The sequence below is a fragment of the Tauraco erythrolophus genome, chromosome 7 (assembly GCF_009769465.1).
Source record: "Tauraco erythrolophus isolate bTauEry1 chromosome 7, bTauEry1.pri, whole genome shotgun sequence".
NCBI classification, from domain to species: Eukaryota; Metazoa; Chordata; class Aves; order Musophagiformes; family Musophagidae; genus Tauraco; species Tauraco erythrolophus.
Genome location: NC_141471.1, coordinates 26344246 through 26365586, shown reverse-complemented (window position 1 = coordinate 26365586; position 21341 = coordinate 26344246). Strand labels below are relative to the sequence as shown.

At 37.4% G+C, this 21341-nt stretch overlaps 1 protein-coding gene across 1 annotated transcript in view; it reads right to left on the bottom strand.

The window, feature by feature from the left end:
* The window catches only part of AKAP9 (A-kinase anchoring protein 9), a 123421-nt gene that overhangs the window by 692 nt on the left and 101388 nt on the right, over positions 1-21341 (bottom strand). Inside the window, 28 exon segments of the mRNA XM_086614890.1 lie at positions 556-695; positions 1896-1940; positions 1942-1969; positions 2797-2882; positions 3866-4098; positions 4490-4627; positions 4629-4691; positions 5266-5373; positions 5375-5452; positions 6309-6417; positions 7302-7507; positions 9332-9766; positions 9768-9809; positions 9811-9939; positions 9941-10072; positions 11229-11379; positions 12279-12402; positions 12405-12497; positions 13204-13336; positions 14001-14047; positions 14050-14163; positions 14166-14187; positions 14911-15102; positions 15969-16087; positions 16789-16852; positions 17280-17783; positions 18176-18322; positions 19355-20443. Coding sequence (XP_086471016.1) covers positions 556-695; positions 1896-1940; positions 1942-1969; positions 2797-2882; positions 3866-4098; positions 4490-4627; positions 4629-4691; positions 5266-5373; positions 5375-5452; positions 6309-6417; positions 7302-7507; positions 9332-9766; positions 9768-9809; positions 9811-9939; positions 9941-10072; positions 11229-11379; positions 12279-12402; positions 12405-12497; positions 13204-13336; positions 14001-14047; positions 14050-14163; positions 14166-14187; positions 14911-15102; positions 15969-16087; positions 16789-16852; positions 17280-17783; positions 18176-18322; positions 19355-20443 — 4771 coding nt within the window.

Here is a 21341-nt window from a genome sequence, read left to right as displayed (position 1 = left end):
GAACAAAACTTCCTCAAATGATGGATTTTACGCTGAAGTAAGACTAACACAGTAACTGAAAAAATCAAGTTTGATAAACTACGTTCCATTGATCTGACAATTTTCTTGATGTATTCCCTTTACAACACAAAAATTACCATCATCTATGGGACAAAAAAGCTATAACTTCTGTCAGATTAGTGGCAGGAGAAGAAATTCTCATTGTACTCTCACTGCTCAATCTTTTGGATACATTTTTCTCCATCTAGCTTAAAAATCTTAGCAAGATGCCAATTGAATCCTTGATGCACGTTTATTAGAGATCAAGGAAAGTCAAAGCGTTACCAATAAAATCTGTAATTAAAGCACACTTGTATGTCTACCTTCAAAGAACATTAGAGTTTTCTTTTTAATGAGCTTTTTGCTACAGCTCAGAATAGCCTCTTGTTCAAGGCTGAAAATACCTAAAATCAAAGATGTTTGCTAAGCATCTCAGAGAACCAGCACACGCATCCTAACTTGGAAGCGTGCCCCGTGCTGCCCAGGAGTCACAGGGAGGCCTGCCTGAGCCCTCACCTGACTGCACGCTGCCCAGTCGCCTTTGTAGTGCCTCCAGACGATTGATGTAATCTGTTAAAGCTCTTTCAGGATCATAGTTCTGCAGTTGAGGACAGGTGAAAGAGACTGGGTTTAAATCAGCATGCATACCGTGGAACCTAGGGGCAGAAGAACATAGATGTTTGTAAAGAGCAAAATTCCAAACAAAACGAAAACATCAGCAGACACAGCAAAATACTGTAAGTAGGGACACCTTACTGACTGCATGTCCCTTAACTTAACCCCTGTGGCAGCCAGCACATACCCATTTAACCTCCCTGCCATTTACTGCCCAAGCCACCATACTGCCTCCCCCACGGAAACCACTTCTCCCAGTTGCCTTTTCTTTCTACTGCACCTGATTTGTTGCTGCATTTCTCTGAGACAAAGACCGACCAGCAAGTTCCTACTGAGACTGCAGCAGAAGCTGCCGTAGATTCACATTTGCTTTTCTACTAAGAAGCTTGTGTGAACAAGGACACAGCCATCTCTACAGGATTCTGTCTCTCTTCATTACTTTCGATAAGTAAAAGTCAAAAGTGGCTAAAATAGATTAAACATTTTTTCCATGTAAACTGTTATTGTTGCCGCAAACTAAGATTACAAATGTTATAAAGATCCAAAATGGCAAGAATCTGATATTCAGTAAAGCTCAGAGCCCACAACTCTGTATGAAGTATCAAAGGCTGATGGCACTCCTAAAAACCTTGCCTTTGGTGAGAAATACCTGGTTTCATTGATACCTCTGGTATCACATCTTAGGACAGCCAACCAGAAGGGTTTAAATCAAGAACAGGCAGCAGAGCTACCAAGCAGCTTCCACCCAGCCTCTGGCCATGAGGCTGTGGTAATGCCTCTCCAGTCCACCATAACTAGATGACCTTCCCCAGCCACAGCGAGCGGCTCCTGCTTTCCCTGGCCCTGCTCTTCCCTTCCTTCAGCTGAGTGCACCTGAGGCAGCCCCTCTCTGCGCTGCGCTCTGCTGTCAGCCAGAAAGGTGGACAGGTTTGCTTGGTTGTAAAGCCTAGACTCTACAGAGGCAGGTAAACGTAGCTCCAGCCAGTCATCTACCCCCAGTTCCAAGGACATGACATACATTAGACAGCAGAAGTCTAACGCACGCTGGAGGCCTGAGATGTAATTTGTTTGCATCCTTACAAAAACAGTAATAATCTTATGGCATCAAAGATTACAAACCTTAGCAGTAAGCACTGATGCATTCATTTAGTTAAACAATGTTCTGACAGAGAATAATAATCTAAAATAAAACACTATTATGCTGAAGGTTTACAGGAGATCTAAAAGACTCCACGTCTGACCTGGATCTATAGGAATGCCTTTGTTCTCCATAAAGATCCATGCTACGGAGAATGAATCAGGCGTAATTCATTACCTAGAATATAAAAAGCAATGTCTTGAAAACTAAAAAAAAGTAACACCTTTTGCACTTAACTGGGAATCTCAAAAACGAGTTTTCTGTTTGCCTATTGCAAAAATGTTGTTTAACAAATGTAGACCACTTTCAGACTGCTTCAGAGAAAAATCAGAGGTGAAATACTGGCCTCACTGGTGTTAATGAGAAAACTCTCACAGGCTGATCAGGACAGGGTTTTAGTGCAGACCTAGACAGCCAGGAATTAATAAAAAAACCTTCTGATTCTCCTTAGGCTCCTACAAAAAGGCAAACAGAAAACCAGATTTCCCCAACTTTAAGCTGTAACAGAAGAATGACAGGATTTTGTTCTGAGGAAAAGGCCAGGGAGAAGGCTCAATTGGCTCTGTCGCCACTACGGAGGACTTGTAGTTGCTACAATTCTTCTGTCCGTCCCTGCCCTCAGCATCCCCTCTCAGAGCTGGGGGTGCAGATCTCTTACGAGAAACCCAATGATGCAGCTAAATCGTTTTTACAAACACACTCCATAGGGAAAGTTGCCATATGTTTTTAAATCCCACCCACAACAGAGCAGAACAAGACTGAAGAGAAAGCAAATAGATGGTGTGTGTTTGTAAAAACTAACCTATTTCTCAGGTTTCTAACAGTTGCTGTGCTCACCACAGATATCAGAGAAATAGGTTAATCCAAGCAATTATACCAAAAGGAAGTGGGGAACAGCACCCCATTCATTCCACACAAGGAAAATGCAAATTAAAAAACATCTCCATTAAGCAGTGGTGTGACTTGCAAATACCTTTTTCTGTCATTATTGGACTATGATTTACCTGTGTTGTGGCTAAAGACATCCCTATTGATACTGAGTATACCAGAACCTGTAACTCTGTGCCATCGACGAACCAGGAACTTCATTCTGCATTTCAAATAAAAAAAAAACAAACCACAAAACAACTTCAGGATAAACAAAGTAGTCTGCTAAAAATAATCTGCTTGTTGTATTCTAGAAGGTGTAAGAATTTCTTGAACATCAAAAAAAATTAATGGATTGGCATCTAAAACCTGAAGATCAAGTAGAAAATGCCCTTATATACACAACCCTAAGAAAAACATCTTTTGTCCAAATCGCTTTCGGCTTCACATCTGCAATTCTAGTGACTCCAGAGGTGCTGTGTAAGTCCAAGAGGACGGCAAATGGCTCAAGCACCGGAGCAACAGGGCATCAGCATTTTACAGTCATACTAAATATACTTCTTGTCTTGTCACATCCCCAAAATTGTAACTGCAGAGTGCTATGAGTAAAAGCCTCACAACAAGTATATGACTAGTTCCTTGAATTACACTACACACAAGGCTCAGATCGATAGCAGGCAGAAGCACTTGGGGTTCAAACCTTTTGAAGGTTTGCTGGCAACACAGCAGTACTACACAGTAATAATCTTCACTTTTTCTTCCTCATCTATTCCTATTCATCCTCAGTCTGAGACCAAAGTCTTGTCAATTCAAAGGATTACCCAGATGGATAAAATTATTTCATAAATCTGTATTACGCTTACATGTAAGAATTTGCAGAAAATATCTTTGTAAATAAATGCATACCCTAGAATTGCTAGTAACTCTTTTTTCTAATATTACGACTTTATCAAATACAGTCCATCTTGATTATCAAATACAGAGCTATTTCAGCTACAATTAGACTGCATAATCCTATTACAGATTTTACCCATGCTCTGCTCAACTTGTCACCCTATATAGTATCTACTGTATTCATGACTACCGAAAATGTATAATTTAAACAGGATGGAACACGAGAAGTTCTAGATTCCACTAGAAAGCTAGAAAAGTATATATTAAACTGCACAGTTGTATCTGTTCAGTACCTAACTTCCTCCAGTTTACCTTGAGATTGCAATGGACACTCTGACTGCAGAGCGAAATCTTGTAAAACCTTTTGAGTGATGCGTGATGATTTCAAGGTCTGTGTAGGAAGGCTGTCCACCCATTCGTGCAATGAGGGCCAGCGTGGCTTCTTCACACTCCTGGAATCCGCCTAGTAACAGCAGCAAATATTTTTTCTGGTATATGAGAGCTTTCCGAAAGCTCTCTGCTCGTAGGTATTTGCCATAAATTCTCTACAACAAGAAAAAAAAAAAAAAAAAGCCCCATAAGCTCTAAGAATCATTACAGTTTTAAGACTTTTGACATAATTACTCCTACAGCACTTCTGTGATTAATTCTTGCTATCATGGAGAAGACTGCATTACTGCTCACACTTGTGAATGTAACTTCATAATTTGAGGATCACCTGAGCAGCAAGAAATAGAGCACACACAGAAGGACAACACAGGTGCTCAATATCATTCATGGGGAGAGAAACTGAGAGGCAGGTATCTGAGGATGCCAATTTTAAAATGGAATTAGTATCTGTTTACTTAGAATAAGCAGAGTGAACACGACGGAAACAAGTCCAAATCAAAATGAAAAAGCAGCTGTAGTTAGTGTGTGGGCAATAAGTCTTCCTACCCTTAAAACAGCATTTTCATAATCTGATCCCAGTTCTCTGAGGAAGCCTTCACTCCTGAGCTCTGCTCTCAGCTTGGAGAGTTCTGCATTAGCTTGCTTCAAAGACTTCTGCAGTGACAGCTTTTCTCTGTTCCAAAATTTCCTTCTCAGAGGCAACAAGAGTATCAATATTAACTCCAACATCCGATGAGGGTCTAGAAGACTGAAAACAAAAGAAAACGAATTTCAATCACACAGTTTGAAAAAGCTTGAGCTGTGACACTCTAGTCATTGGTTTGATGGAGAGCTTGTAAAATTACTGAGAGAAAAAAACTATCCACTGGTTGGATTTGAGGTTACTCTTGCATCCTAACACCTCAGGTAGTGAGTTTAGGAGACTGATCAATCTCCTAGAAAAATATAGCTTCCTCCAAAAAAATTCCCCTCACTGGATCATCCTAGCTCCATGATCTTGAAGGTATTTGGATCTATTTGCTACTCATCACGGTGATGAGATACAGACAAAAAGAGAAGCACATGGAATTAAAGAAAGAGCAGTTAACAAAAGGGAGCTGGATAAAATCACTAAGTTACAGTAAACAGAGTCAAGATCTCTTGACCACAGGACAAGAACAACTCACACCCATTCACTCTTGCAGGAAGGAAGCCAAAAAAGACAGACAGCTCGATTACTCCCACTTAGGCGACTAGGACAAAGAGCATTAGGGTTATTTCACAGCACGATGCTTTTATGCTATATATACACATCATTACGATCTGCGCCACTGAAGACATACGTAGTCTGCAGAAGGTTGTCTCTGCTGATATCTTCTCAGTTCTTCCTCCAGTTTCATAAGAGCATTCCGCAAATTATTCTTTTCTTCACTCAGCCTGCTGACAAAGCCCCGTCAGCTCAGCATTTTGTCTCAGCAGTCTCTCAGTCAACGAGCTAGATGGAGTCGCTGGTGGTAGCACTAGCTTCAGCTAGAAGGAAGAAAGGAAAAACCAAACACAACTTGCATTAGATGCAAGTCACCAACTTGAAAATAACTGCCTGGTGTTGACAAACTTTTGTAGAGAGTGACAATAACTTTGTAGTTACTTATATAAAGAAAACATAAGTGTACATGCGAACCACAGATTAACGTGAATTCCTCTTCTATGCTTATCCTGTATCCCGCAGCAGAATACTGCCACGCAAGCTCAATCGTACCAGCTACACAACAACGCACAAGCTTGTCTACTATGTTTAGGTTTATCTAACTTAGAGGAAAAGAAAAGCCACAGAGGTTTTTTTTTTTTCATGTTGAAAAACACTTACTGAAAATGCAGGTAGGACCTAGCCAAGCTCAGTTAAATCAAATATTGCTCAAGTCTTTGTAACAGCTTACTTCATTACGTTTTTTACACAGGTGCACACTACTCAATCTTCTACTGCCTTTCCTTTGGTAAATACAGGGCAGTTTAAGAAAATGTGTTGTATCAACACAATATAGTAAATATTAAGTGTTGATTTTAACATCAGGAAGTACCGAGTAAAGTTTCCTCTGTTACAACAACACTGCTGAAAGGAAAATACATTTTCTTAAAGAAAAAGCCACAAAATTAAAAAAAGTATAATTAAGCTTGAAAAGTTTTAATTTTAAAGTTGAAAATTCATTTTTAAGGTAATTAAAATCAAAAAATAGAAGGAAAGGGGTTTTTACATATCACCAATTCCCAATTGGCACTGGAGCAGATTTTCCTCTATAAACTATAGATCTGGGTAAGTACAGACTTAACAGCTTCTTGCTGATTTCCACTCACAGCTCATCATCAAGTTACAACATCGCACTCTCACCTCTTCCAGATAGGACAATCCAGGCAGTTTTTGCAGCTCTGAAATAACTTCTTCGATAGCATTTTGTATTGCAATGAAGTCTTGATCATCTGCTGCTTCAAACTGTAATCTGAAACAGAAGTGACAGTTTCAACAGCAGGTATGTCTGACACCATGAGACAGACTGATAGGACTTTCCATCGATCCATACGTGTTGGGACTTCAGCAAATCATGTCAGCATAGTTACTGGAGACATGGCAACATTTTCAAGACTGCTCAGTGACTCTAAATTAAATTGGCTCAATTTTATATAGAATTTGCAAAGAACAGTTTCAACTAATTTTGAGAAAAGGATTTTCTATGTGAAGCACATTTAGAAATGTGGCTCTGCTTCCCAGAAATTTGTTAAATTTGTGTGAGCAAAATCTTAGGATATTTTCAAGATATAAAGCATTCCGTTTTGCCCAAATGTTTCAGAATAAATACTTAATATTAAATCACCATGACAGAAAAATAAAAACAGATTCAAACCTCCCATAAACTTGGTACTATGCTATTTTTTTTCTTTTCTTAAGAAGATAGTAACCCAAGAAAATAAGAATCACTTGACTATAACGCATTAATTTCTTCCAGGGGCAGAGTGAGGGAGGTGATCCATAGCAATAATCTCTATATTCATCCTCTTTTACAGTGAATTATTTAATTACTGAATTGCTTAAAAATGATCTTCCACCTATACACCATACTCAAATAAAGTTTATCACTTTGCTGAGAAAAAAGACAATTTTGCTGTGACTTACAAAGGACGATATTAAATACGTAAGATACAGAGCAGCATTTGATACTCTGTGATCCTGTGATGCATCAGCGTACGTCAAGTAATGGCAAATACTATAAAACTAGAACAACCCCAAAATTAGTTAGGCTTGCAGTCTGTGAATTATGATTAAAATCCAATATATTAGCTTGTTGGTTGCTATTAACAAAACCAAGTAGCTGAAGACTGGCCTAACCTGCTAGCAGCTTTCTGAGCCAAATGCTTCAGCTTTGGAGATGTGATTTGCAGCTTTTGCCTGACATTTTCCAGAATTTCAGTAGCGGCAGAGAGATCTCCTCCTCCTGTCAGCGTGGGGTAGGTTGATTCATTCGTCTCAGCTCCTTCCATTTTTTGCTGGAGAATCCAATTTCTTGTTCTGTCATTGGCTGTATCCCAAGTAGTCTGTACATAAATATGTATTTTTATATATAACTGGAACTTTATATATAATAGTGCTTTAAAATGGAAACGTTTGATTCCAAAACACTCAGAAATTGAAGCACAAACAATGCTGACACAGAAAGAAGTTTAGTGTGACTACATTACTGTTGCAGTGTACCACTAAACTATTATTTGTGAATGGCATACTGTGATGCCTCTCGACTAAAATCTGTCAATCATACAGCTACAGTGTGAATCCATTCACCAAATTCAGCTGACAAGAAGCCATTCAGCCTTTCTGCCTCTTTCGTCAGCAGCTCCTTTACCAGTTGTGCATGGAATTTGGGCAACGGAGTCCAAGAGTTTTGGTGACCAATTCACAGTCAGAGGAACAGGACTGGAAAAGCCCATCATGGTCATGGAAATCTGTCCCCAGGCAACCATACCACTGATGCTGCCACAAGTGAAGTAATGCATTGAACATGTGCTCCTCACCCCAACTCATACCCCCTCGACACTGGCCATGGCAGAACTGCTAGCCATCCCAAAGAAACCTGTCTATAGCTGTGCCTTTGGATATTTGACCATGGTGTGGTACCAATAAGAAAAAAAAAGCAAAGTGTTATAAATGTGCATTGGGTTTGTGTGGCAAGGTTTTGGTAGCAGGAGGGCAACAGGGGTGGCTTCTGTGAGAAGCTGCTGGAAGCTTCCCCTGTGTCTGACAAAGCCAATGCCAGCCGGCTCCAAAATGGACCTGCCACTAGCCATGGCTGAGCCCATCAGCAACGGTGGTAGCGCCTCCGGAATAACATATTTTAAAAGGGGAAAAAGCTATTGCGCAACAGCAACTGCAGCCAAAGAGAGGAGTGAGAATATGTGACAGAAACAACTCTGCAGACACCAAGGTCAGTGAAGGAGGAGGAGGAGGTGCTCCAGGCACTCCAAAGTGGAGAGACCTTGGTGAGGCCGGCAGGTCACATCCTGCCTCTTGCTGTGGGTAGTTTCCAATGCTTCAGAAGAATAAAAACAGCAGCCAACTTATATGAAGAGAAAGATTCCCTTCCTGGCTCCACAGACATCTGCCAAAAAGCACGGAATATTAGCAGGATAGGTGAAAGCATGGTCAGCAGAGAGGCAAGTATCCGCTCAACCCTCTCTAGGACTACCCACAAATCACCCACTCAGCAACACTTATCTCTTAAAGGGAAGCTTCTAAAGAATTTTAAGTAATTTAAAAATAATTTAAAAACTTTGCAAAACTTTTATGACAGAGAAAAATTTACAGGCAACCGTGGTTTCAACTTTCATTCATCTAAAAATTAGGCTAAATTATGAAATTAATTTTTTACCTTGATTTCTTCCTATTTTGTTTGCTAACAGATGCATATTCATGCATATGTTTGTTTGATCACTCATTTAATTATAGAAGTTGTTGGGAGATCACTTTTAAATGTTTCAAAGACCACTTGTGGTTTATGAGCTAAAGATTAAGAGCACCGACCTGGAGCATTCCTGAGAAGGAATAGCTCGTTTCTGTGACTGGGCACAGGCAATGTTCTTTTCCTATACTGAGACATAAGGTGTGTCTATACATTCAGATGCATTTCTCCTGCTTATGCTTCTCCTTACACATCTTTACAGCTTCGTTCTCAGTGGATGTGTGTGAATAGTTTTAGGTAGCAAAATTGGAATGCTTTCCTTTTCCCTGGTGCCCGTATTTTGTAATCTGTAGGTTGTTTTACAGATTGACTAAAGGCACAGCGACACACAACGCTAACTGAGCAAAAGAATTAAAAGTTAAATTACACACTTTAGTATTACACATTTCTCTCAGTCCTACTGTACCTCATTTGGATTGTGGCTTGGTGTCCTTTCAGCTTCCCTTCTTCCTTCATTCTCCTGCTCTTTTTTCTGTAGTTCTTGGATTATTTCCTGCAACTTCTTTGTTTCATTCCCTAATTTATGAACTTCTTGTTTCTTTTCTCCAAGTTGCCACTGAAGGTCTTCTACTTTGGACTCCAGTTCATGGAGTTTCTTCTGTGCTATTATGTTAGCATCTTGTTCTGTTTGTAATGCTCTCCTCTGGATTTGCCTTTCTTTTTCCATTTGCTGTCTCACTTGCACAGATTCCAGTTTATACTTCTCCATCTCACTTACTAACTCCACTACACGGTCATGCTTTTCATCCATTTGTTTCTGTAGCTCTTTAAGTAATTCCTCAGATGGATTAGGTGTTCCAGCTTGTCCCTTATCTTCAGCACTTTGAAGCTGAGCACACAGCTTCTTTTTCCCTTTCTAGGGCACTGCTTATTTCAAGAGCTCGACACCTTCTCTGATTCCAAGAAGTACCTGCAACTCAAATTACGGCCTCGTTCATTTGACAGCTGGGCAGCACTGAGTGCTTCTAGGGATTCAATCTTCTGTTGCAAATCAGTTGACAGCTGTTTCTCTTGCTTCCAAAAGTTTAGTTAACTGTAAGTTCTTTTGTTTTTGATCTTCAAGTGAAAATTTTAATCCTTCCATAAGAAGCAGAAGAAAAGAACTGATTAAAGCCAGTTGTGTATGCTTTCTATTATCTTCTGCAAACTGCAAACATGACTACCATCTAAACATGCTGTTTTTAACAGGGTTTACTATTCACGACTAATATGACAATACTCTGAATGCTTCAGTTACGTCTGATATTAAAACGCATGACCATCTCATAAAAGAAGAAGATTTGTAACATATACTTTTTAATGAGATACAAACAGCTGTAGTTCAGATAGTGAAGGATAACTAGCTGATTTTACTTTCTAAAAACCATGAGAGTGATTTTGCAAGTCAAGATTTCAAGATGTAAATAAACCTACACTGTCAAAGTGATTCCTTTTTGTCTTAATACCTGTACCAGGTCACCTGCTCTCTCCCTCACTGTATTCTCACTATACTGCAGAGGTAATCAAGGAAGCTACTAATGCATTTTCTCCTAAAGTAAACTCCCTAGTTTGGTTTTCATGAGATGAATTGACTTTTAAAATGAAGACAAACAATATATTTCCTTAAATGATATTCTTGAATACTCTTTTATGAGTTAGGTTGTGGTGAGGGCTGAGGTGTAGCCATGTTCATAGATGCATAGATTTCTAGGTTGGAAAAGACCTTAGAGATCATTCGAGTCCAACCATCCCTAATCCCCATCAAACCATATCCTCAAGTAGATCATCCACCCTATTCTTAAACACATCCAGGGATGGGGACTCAACCACCTCCCTGGGCAGCCTATTCCAGTGGCTGACAACCCTTTCAGAGAAGAAATACTTCCTAACATCCAACCTGAATCTCCCTTGACTAAGCTTATACCCATGTCCTCGTGTTCTATCACCCAACACATAATGTAAAGAGCCCTTCCCCCACTTCCCCCCATCTTTTCTCAAGTATTTGTAGGCTTGTAATGTTAGCACTGTCCTGTCCCCTTAAATATCTGAGGGCTATTATACAAAGATTGAATCTTTTCATCGGGGACCTGACAAGTGCAGTTGTAAAATTCCCATAGATTTACATGGAATGTGCATCAGGCCTTTTTCTTTCTTTGCCACACAGCTTCTATACATCTTTATTCAGCTCATGATGATGTAATACTGTTGTTCAAGACAGAACATGGAGCACACATTGGACAAAAATGTAAGCTGAGATGAAATGTTAACCAAAACAATATTTGCATGTTCCTTGATGTTCCAGGCTGTTTGAGATTATGGAATACCTCAAGATCTTCTCTTCCTCTCTCCTCACTGCGTTCCATTTTAGCTTTTTCCTTTTCCAAAGCCCACTGTAGTTCTCTTGATTTTTTCTGTTCACTGGCCATTGTATCCTTGAGAATATCTAGCTCTGCTGCTTTTTCTTTAACTTCAGTCCTAAGAGAGATATGGGCAACCTTTAGATTAGACAATGGCTCTAATCTAATCACAGTAACAAGAGTTACTTCATATTTATTACATCTTGTGCACTGAAGCAAAAGAATCTTGCCCCTGATGGTCTATAAAAGCTATAAAGTAATCCATAAAGTAATACTGGTTTAAAGTCTGTCTTAATTTGTTATCTCTGAGCTGAACATTAAGATACTATACATGGGCATTTCCATCTGGTAAAGGCACAAATAATAACGGCTTTCCTGAGTGTCAAATATTGGCCTGGTACCTCTGCTGTTGACCATGCCAAATCAACACTTAGAAGTTATAGAATTTCATCTGGTAGTACTTGGCAAAGTACAAGCATTCATAATAACGTCGCTTTTTAATCCTTTGATGTCAGCTTTTCCTACCATTGTGAAGCAGAATTCACCAAGCGATGGATTGTTCAGCCACTAAGAGGGAACATGAGCTGGGATTAGACTGCTGTGAGACAGTTTAGTTTTACCCTACTGATAACGTGTTGTTGTATTTTAATACAAACTCATCTTAACTCTGCAATTTTTTCCTCCGTGTTCAGTTTCAGAAGCAGAGAAACCTTTAATAAATATAGTATACTAATTAGCTCATACACAGTACTCTAATGTGTCAAAATTTTAAAGAAACTGATATTAATAAATCATAAATCAAACTATGAATCAGATCTTCTTAATCTATAGAATAACATTTTTTGTCAAATGGAACAGAAGTCCATTTTCTGTCAGCACGTTTTACAGAAAAAACTGAGAAGCATTTACATTACCCGAGATCAACTTCCATAATAAAATCAATAATTTTCGATTTAAGACAACATACAAAAGATCATTTTCATTGTCAACACAAAATTTGGTCCCTGAAAGCCGCACCTGATGGTTTCTAGGTCCTTGAAGTGCTTGTGCTGTGCTTTAAGGGTTGTTTCAAGCTCTAGTTTGGCTTGTGCAAGTTCATTCTTCAGCTCAGCACCCATCATTCTCTCTGAATTCAGCTGTCCTGAAGCTCTGCTGCTCTGTCCTTCATACTCCGGAGCTCCACTTGCATCTCCAGTATCTGTGATTGCTTCTGCTGCATATTATACTCCAGCATTTCTAATGAGAGTACCATTAATACGGAAATTACTTCATCAACGAACAACACTGTCTATCTGTAAAGTTTCCCCTAGTATAGAGAATAACCACAAGGCTATCACTAAGAGTGATATTTTAAAATAATATTTTCTTTAAATAGTGGAGTGAAAGCAAAACCATGCCTTTTTACTGGAATACATTTCATACTTTGCAAGAAATTATTTCAACTCTTAAAAGTCTTCAAAAGACTATGAGCGCAACTATATCAAAATGTATCATTTGCACTACAACTAACATAACTGAAGTTAGGTAGGTATGTATATTTGTGACAAAACACTGACAGTGAGCATTTGCTTAATTTTAAAGCATATCTGTTCTCCAAACATTTTGCTGTTCATTCTTTTCGCTTCTTAGTTTACTCATTATGACTGACCATTCAACTTAGGCAATTCAGAGTTGCTGAACCTAAACACTGAAGCGCATACATGGAAAATAACCTTAAAATACTTTGCACCACTTTCGATTTCATACAAATCATCAGAAGATAGACTATACCTTAACTTTTTGCAAAATTACTCCAGTAAGATTGAAAAAGATGAAAACTAAGTATGCTCAGAACATGAATATCAAAATCAGAGAGCAAAAAAAGCCACAGTTCTTTGGCTACGATGTTATGAGCACTGCCATGAAAGCATTGGCAACAGACATATATTACACCACAAGTCACCTTGGCTTTTTGAATCAATCTCTTGTTCTCTCTTTGGGTTATTTTTCTTACTGTTCATCTGCGCATGTAATACTTGAATTTCCATCAGCAAACTTCTTCTGTCTGCATTCTGAAGACAGTCCATTGCTGCTCTCTGGTAGTAGCCTATTAGCGTCAGAAACATATTTAAAAGTAAAACTCTAGATTTATTAGAATATCTATGGTGTGGATATTACATTTACTCATATATTCATAGGGCATATACATCCAAAGCATTTTCAATTAAGTCATAACTAATGCAATATTATAATACTGGAAATAACTGCTTGTATTTTTTTAATTTCTCTACTAGGCATCAAAATTATAGAATCAAAAGAACTATTAGCTTTATGGCAAACTGCAATTTTTCTCACTATCCTTCCATGCCCCAGAGGAGAGAACTGACCTCTCTCTGTCCAATAGCAGCCTTATCACTTTTCTCCTTACAACTGCTTCATATATAAGCAACCTTTTCTCTTAGGCAGTGTAAAATAATTCTAATTAACTATAGAAATCAAGTTTAGGACAACTATGTTTAATTCAAATTAATCTCTGAAGGCTGTATTTTTTCTATAGCTTGTGCACCCAGAAATCTCTCCCCAACCACACCAGTTTTTCTTTTTCAAGACACCTCTTCTTCCTACAAGTCTTAAACTTTGTTTTCACCCTTAGACTGTGAAAACTACTATTAATATCTATATTTTCTAATGGATTTACATAGTCGAAATTACAACTCTAATGTAGAAAAACACACTTTGACTAAGTATGTTTTATATTACCTGCTCTTGTAGTCTGTGCTCTAACTGATTCATCAATATCACTGCTCTCTTACACCCCGCTCTGCAAGTTCAGTTTGAAACGCAGCAAGAAGAACATTTTGTTCTCTCACAAAAAGCTGTTGAATAGCACGCAGAAGTTCTCCTCGCCAGTCTGAGATGCCTCAGGAGATTCAGAGCTTGCAAAAATCTACAGCAGTATAAAAAACATTAGATGGAAACAATTCACCTTATGAAAAAAACCTGACAACTTAGCCCTATGTAGTTATTATTTATGCTACTGTATCACACTATCCTTTAATTTTTATGTTGTTACATGTGTGTATCTTCTGTTCCTAGACTCTCGCAGATCTATGTGGTAGTGTGCAGATACTGTGTATGAAGATTTAATTTTATAATGATATAAAGTTAATCCCCCCACTTTGCATGCTTAAGGAAATGCGAAGTAACAGAAATCACCTACATATACCCTAAAGCCTAAATGAGGTTAATTAGACAGGCAAGTCCTAATAAGTTTTAAGAGATTACTGATTAATATTAATTTTGTTTTATATTTTAAACAATTTTCCCCTCTTTTCTCTCACTACAGTATCTTTTTAATAGCATCCAATAAATAACAACATTAAACAAGATCTACTTTAACTGCTATGGAAACACGCTTTCAAAATAGAATTAGTTTTAAAGTGGATCTATACGTCAAAAGCTATCAATACACAGAAGAACAAATGCAAGCTGTAATTTAAGATATATTTTATGTACCAGAAAGTGGGACATGCAATTTTACTGTATATTTTTGAGTATTTTGCCTTGTAGCAGTATATTTAGAGCATTTATAAATAAATTGTCAATGTGCCTTGTAAGGTTATCATAAATTATTTTTGATTTAGATAGAATCTTATGATATTATTTATACCTCAGCTTCGCCATGAAATTGCATTTTTGCAATCAGGTCTTTCAAAGATGAAATGGTGCTTAGAAAAGCTTTCCTTTCCTCATGCCAAGATTCTGGCTCTTGCTTAAGAGGTGGCATTTCTCTTTCACCATATGGAAATTCAGTGAGAGATAGCACCTGTACGCCTTCATGATGGACTGCTCTTAGCAAACCCTACAATACAAAAAGAAATCAGTAATTCCAGTCATAATAATAGTAACAACAACAATAATAATCATAATCTTATTTAATACCTATTTAATATTTAATACATACTTCTAAATTGATCAGCATAATGAAATTATCTATGCTTCCTCATATCACAAACAGTAGTGTCTGCTAGACAGTCTGAACTAGACAGTTCTTTGTATCTGCCTCACAGTACAACTTATTTAATTTAATAAGTTTATTTTTCCTTGGTTTCAAATAAAAATTCCCAAAGTTCATCAGTCAAATCAATACCCAAATTTTAAAATGGTTGCTGATGGAAGCTGACATTTTAAAAACAAAGTTCTGGGAAGCTTCCAGGTGAGTTTTCAATTCACTTTTTAAAATCACTGTTAAGCTAGGGCTTTGTTGAAAAAGACTTGCTTTTTTTTTTTTTTAATGTAATTAAAAGCATGATATCCTTGCCGTTTATTATAAACATATTTGTTTACTTGCATAATATAGATATTGCTCTACACCTATAATAACACAATCTATAAAATTATGTAATGTATGGTTATGATATTATCATTAATATACAGTAACGACAATAAATAGTACAAAACTCATTTAAACTAATCTAACATGAATTTCTGTGAAAGATTCAATTTCAAATGAAACAGCCTATTCTTTCATCAAAAGCTATTTTGCTAGCTACAGGCATTTCTAATAAAAATGCACAGAATATCAGAAGTATTATAAAATGCATTAAAATAGTCAACACTTTAAAACTTATCTAAAAGACTCGCTGTTCACTAATCAAGAAGCAGTCAATCTAAGCTTCCAGTAGTATCGCTCTTGTTCCATAATAAAAATGATCAGCTCTACTTTACCTTTATTTTTTTAGGAAGTAAATCTGTTGAAGTTTCACCTTCATCTATTCCTTCAGATATCGTGTCAGATCCCTGGGTCTGAGCAAGATACATTCCTTGGCTCCAGTCTGAACTGGAGTCTAAAATAAAAGGAAAGAAAAACATGAAAGCTGGATTACTGTGACACTTTGAAGAACAGGCATCAAAAAACTATTTTTGTCTGTTGTTGTAACAGGTGGTTGCATGTCACCACAGTTGATTCTAAGCCTGGTGACCACTGGTTTTATAGTTTTTCAGTTTCAAAGCAGTTAACAGCAAAATAAAACTACAAAACCTTCCAAAACTTCAAACTTAAAAATCCTAGTTTAGTTCTAAAAGAGGAACAACTACTTGCACAAACACTTCTAACAAATTCTCTTTCTTAGCCTTTGCCTATGAAAAGGATCATATTAATCATTTTTATTGCTCTTTGTGAAGTCAGTACCTGTCATCATCTCCCATTGCTAGGGAGCTGTAGCTTTAAATTCTGTCAAGAGATGATGAAGCTATGCTGAAGAGATAATGGAATATGTAAGAAGAATATAGCAACTTCACTGGGAAGAAAAAAATTAGCATCTGATGCCTCAACTCAACCCATCTCAACTTTAGTAATTTCCTTCCATGTCAAATTAATAGACATGCCACACTCAGCATCTTTTCTTAGTGCGACATGCATCTGCTTCAATCTGGGGAGTAATTTTTTTATTTCTTAGAACACAAACTCTTTAACAGTAAACTTTATACTAAAAAAGCAGATTTCATTTATAATGCTGTTTGAAATCTATAAAAGCAAGTTGCTTACCACTAGAACCTCCGTCTCTAGTTTGATATGGTGGAGAACGTGCTAATCCAGAAACTGGGATTCCCTGTATTTAGAAAAGAATCAAATCTTTAATCACCCACACCTACTCACAATAAGGGAGCTAACTCTAAGGAGCAGGAAACGATATGAGCCTCTTTGTTCAGTTTTCCCTGCAATCAAAGGAATCAAAATGAAGATGAGAAAGATGGCATTCAACAGAGCGGCCAACATTTGTCCTCACTTCACAGAGCAGGACAGGTCCAAGGCAGTAGCCCAAGGAAGCATCTGATAGTCAAGCACGCTCCCAAACTTAAATTGCTGATGAAGCAGTTTACAATCTCTCCCTAGGCAGTGGAAACATCAGAACACTTAAAGTTTTACACTGAACATTAATGGTGGTTCATACTTAACAGACTTCAAATGGGAATTTCTGTAGCAGAAGCAAAAGCACGAACCGAAGCAGTGCAATGAACATAAAATAGGATACATACCTCTTTAGCTCGTAGAGTTTCTATGACTTCCTTTAAAGTGTTACATTCTTCAGTCAATACTTGCACTGCAACAAACTTCTCCCTCTTTAATGCTTCAGATTCAGAGATATGCCTTGTCTCCATGTCCATGATTTCAGCAGCGTGGAGTTCTTGCATTTGGTCAATTTTTTCCGTAAATTCTCTTATGATCTCTGCAATCTCCTCTGAAGAACAACCATTTTGCAAATCAATTTGGATTTCTGCATTTTTAACAAGGACTGGTGAAGTTTGGATACAGCTGTTGATTTCCACTCTCTTGTCTGTCTGTGATGATGAGCTTTTTCTAATTAAAGTAGGTTCACTGGTTGACAAATCACACAATATTTCTGCATCCTTTTTGCATTCAGTTTTTGCCATTTCCTTGTCCTTTCTCACATAACTTGCAAGTTTCTCTTCTGCTTGAACTAGGTTCTCTTTGACTTTGCACAGGTCTTCCTTAAGATGTACTAGACTTGCTTCTTTTACCTGTAAACATAGAGAATGTGAATTGCAGTCCTGCCAAATACTTGAAAAAAACCCCATCTAAAACCCAAACAACCTCTATATCATTAGAGCTCAGTTTAGACCTATTTTAAAGCAGTTTTTTATGACACACAGTAACAAATATTATCTCCTAAGAAACAGAAGATCTAGATCTACAGTTACACTACAGTGGACTGTAAAACTATGTCCTTTGGCAACAAATGAAGATTTGGTCTACAGCATCAGCTCTATTCTAATGACAGTAGGTACTGAGTGATTGTTTTTCTTAGTGGCATTCTCAGCACAAGATTAAAAAAATATAGCATGCATAAATGTACAGTAAGTCCTGTATAATAATTTGCTTTAAATACATGATGGAGCAATCTGGTTCTTACTGCTAGATCTTGCTGAAGTTTTTCTGCCTTTTCTCTGTAAGTGCTCAGTTCTTCCTTAGCAGCAGCTGCCTCTTCTTTAGCTTTCTTTAGTTCAAGTTCATTAATAAGCACATTTTCTTTTTGACTTTCCATCAGTTGTGCTTGTTCCTACATGGCAACACAAGATAATGGAAAACGGTGAAGACTCTGCAAATAATCAAGTATTAACAGCACTGATAACACCAATTTACTAAAGCCACAGACGAAGAGACTTATCAGGGAAAACAAACGTATGTTTAAGACTGAAAGACCATTTTCCTAGATTAACTCCCACAATCTGGGTAAGTATGGGAGGAAAAACTGTCTTCTTACAGTTTACTGCACTGCAAGGAGAAATTGGCTACATCATGTAGAAAACATGGGGAAGACGGTCAACAGAGAGTAGGAAATGAAGTCCGATAGTATTATGGAATCTGTAAGACATTTATGATATTCATTCAAACTAATTTGGACAAAAGGTCTTAAAACTTTTCTGGTCCAGCACTGGGTTCCATGGGGTCTCTGAACTTAAGAGTTTCTGTAATCAAGCCCATGTTTGGGCTATGAAGAGCTTTGAAGGTTTTAAATTCAGATTGAACATAATCAGTGGTGTATGAAATCACGACAAATCATGTATACTGGTAAAAGCTACTGATGGAAAATATCTTTCGAATTAAGGCTGGAAAGCAAGCAGAAGTAAACCAAAATCAAAGCATATAAAAACATTAACAAAAAACCCCAAAACTGTACAGACAAATTGCGATCACTCCCTTACCATATGGAACCTTTGCTTAGATAATTTTTATAATTTTAATTTTTATGTCTCTACCTCCGCACCATGCAGAGGTGTAATTCACTCCATTCTATGTCAGTTAAAAGTAAGAATAAGAAAATATATGTTCAAAATTCAAAATCACCCTACATTCATGAAAAGGTAATGTATTTTTAATGCAAAACAGAAACTGATAGTGGAGTTCATGTAAAATAGCATCTTTTTTTTGTATATTCAGGAATAATACAGAAATTAAGATCTACCGATCTACCCCACACAGCGGAATATTCCTATCATTAGTCTCATTAAGAAGCGTTTCATTCACTGTAGTTTACATAAAAGAACTGATTTTAGTGAAAACAAGTCAAAAGAAAATAGTATCTAATTACCTGATATGACTGCGTTTCTTCTTGCTTAATGTATTTATGAATCTTTCCTTTGTGCTCTTCTTGGACTTCTTCTAGTAATTGCTGAAGTTTTAAGAGTCTTTCTTCTTTCACTTTAGCTTCCTTTTGTGCAATTTTTACGTTTTCTTTTTCTAGCTCCAAGTTATGATTTACTGTTGCCAGTTGGTCTTCCATCTCACTAAGCCTCTGTGTTAAGAGTGATAATTTTGATTCTGTCTCATTTTCAGTTCTGTTACTCAAACTCGCTGTTTGGGCATTCTTGCTTGCTTCCTCCACACATTCTGAAGCTTCCTGAATTGCCTGCATGAACTTCTTTTGCTCTTGAACTGCATTTAGCTGAACCTGACTCACAAGAGCAGCAGCAACTTTTTCCACAAGTGTCTTTTCCAGTTCTACTATCTTCTTTTTCAGGGTTTCTCTTTCAGCTTTGCCCTTCTCTTTCAGGTCTTTTATTTCATTGTAGGACCGGCACAGTTCTGAATCTTTTTCTTTAAGGCATGCCTGAAGTTGCTGCAGTTGTATCTCCATCTTGCTAATGGTGACTCCTGTATTTTCATCTGAAGACCTAAGTTGGGTTTGATCTAGTAACTCTATCTTCTCACATGAACCTTCTTCCACTTTTTCAGTTTTCCCATAGCTCCTGTCTTCTGTTTTTTCCCTGTCATATTTCATCAGTGCACACTTATACTTCTCTGTTATTCTTTCATGCTCTTTTTTTAACATACTTATTTCTTGCTTTAGCTGGTTCATTTTTAAGTTCGTTTCCTCAAGCTCACTCTTTGTTCGAGATGTCTCTACATTCATGTTTTCTACTTGCTTCTCCAAAGCTTCTTTTTCCGCCAAAACAGTTTCAAGTGTGTGTTTCAGACTGTCAGCATCTTCTTGAAAAGCAGCAATGTCTGCAGGTACTTTTTGTTCAATATTTGCCAGTTCCTGCTGAAGCTTATCAATTACATCATTCAACTGCTCTACTTCCTCATTGTTTTTTTTCTTCACACGTTCTTGATCACTTTTCAGACACTCTACCTGGGCTTCAAGCTCCCGTATATGCTCATTTTGCTCTTCAATAACCTGAGGAAAAAAATAAAAAGAACAAAAGAACTTCACAATGGGTAACTACTAAACCCTCAGATAATTTTTCTCCTGGACTTCACAGCAACAGTTTAATCACACACCGAAACATCTTGCAAAAGTATGTCCTCAGTGAATTTCTTAATGGGATGCCTTTTTTAACGTTTTATGAGCATCAGGTTACCTTCACATAGGATTGACAAAGTAGCCTGTGAAATTAATGAACTGCACAATGGGCCTGAAAGTATGAAATGAAGTGAAAGTATTCGTAATATTCAGAGAGATGTGAAACACTGAAATTTAAGTGTTCCCAATACTTTTTCCTATCACTTTGGTCTCAAACTCTGTCTTGTCCTCCTTATTCAAAATTAAAATGGAAACAAGTTGAGTGGTCATGTCTGTGCTGTTCAATCTTCTCATGCAATCAAAGTTTAATAATTTTTTTTTACTCAAAGAATTCCAATGAACCGTAAAACTTACAGCTAAATTATCTTGCATTACATTACCTAAAGAATTTCCTCTAAAAAAAGAAAGCAAAAAAAAAAGCACTGGACCCTCAAGCTTACCATATACAGGCCAGATATGTTCAGTTAGATTAGATAAGATACTGTGCTCTTCATGCAAAAGCATCATTCATTCATATGGTCAAAAAGATTTATACAGGACACAGCCAATTAAGACAGATATGTATTCTAAATACAAATACACCTTTAATTAGATGTGTTGAAAAATACCATCACAACATGCTTTTTAGTCTGAGACCACAGGAAACACCTATCAGTCGACTCTTGACATCTCCTATCACAAACCTAAATATATGTTTGCCTTTGTATGTGTGTGTGCACATACACATATGCAGATGTGCACAAAACCACACAGGGCTAACAGTACCCATAGC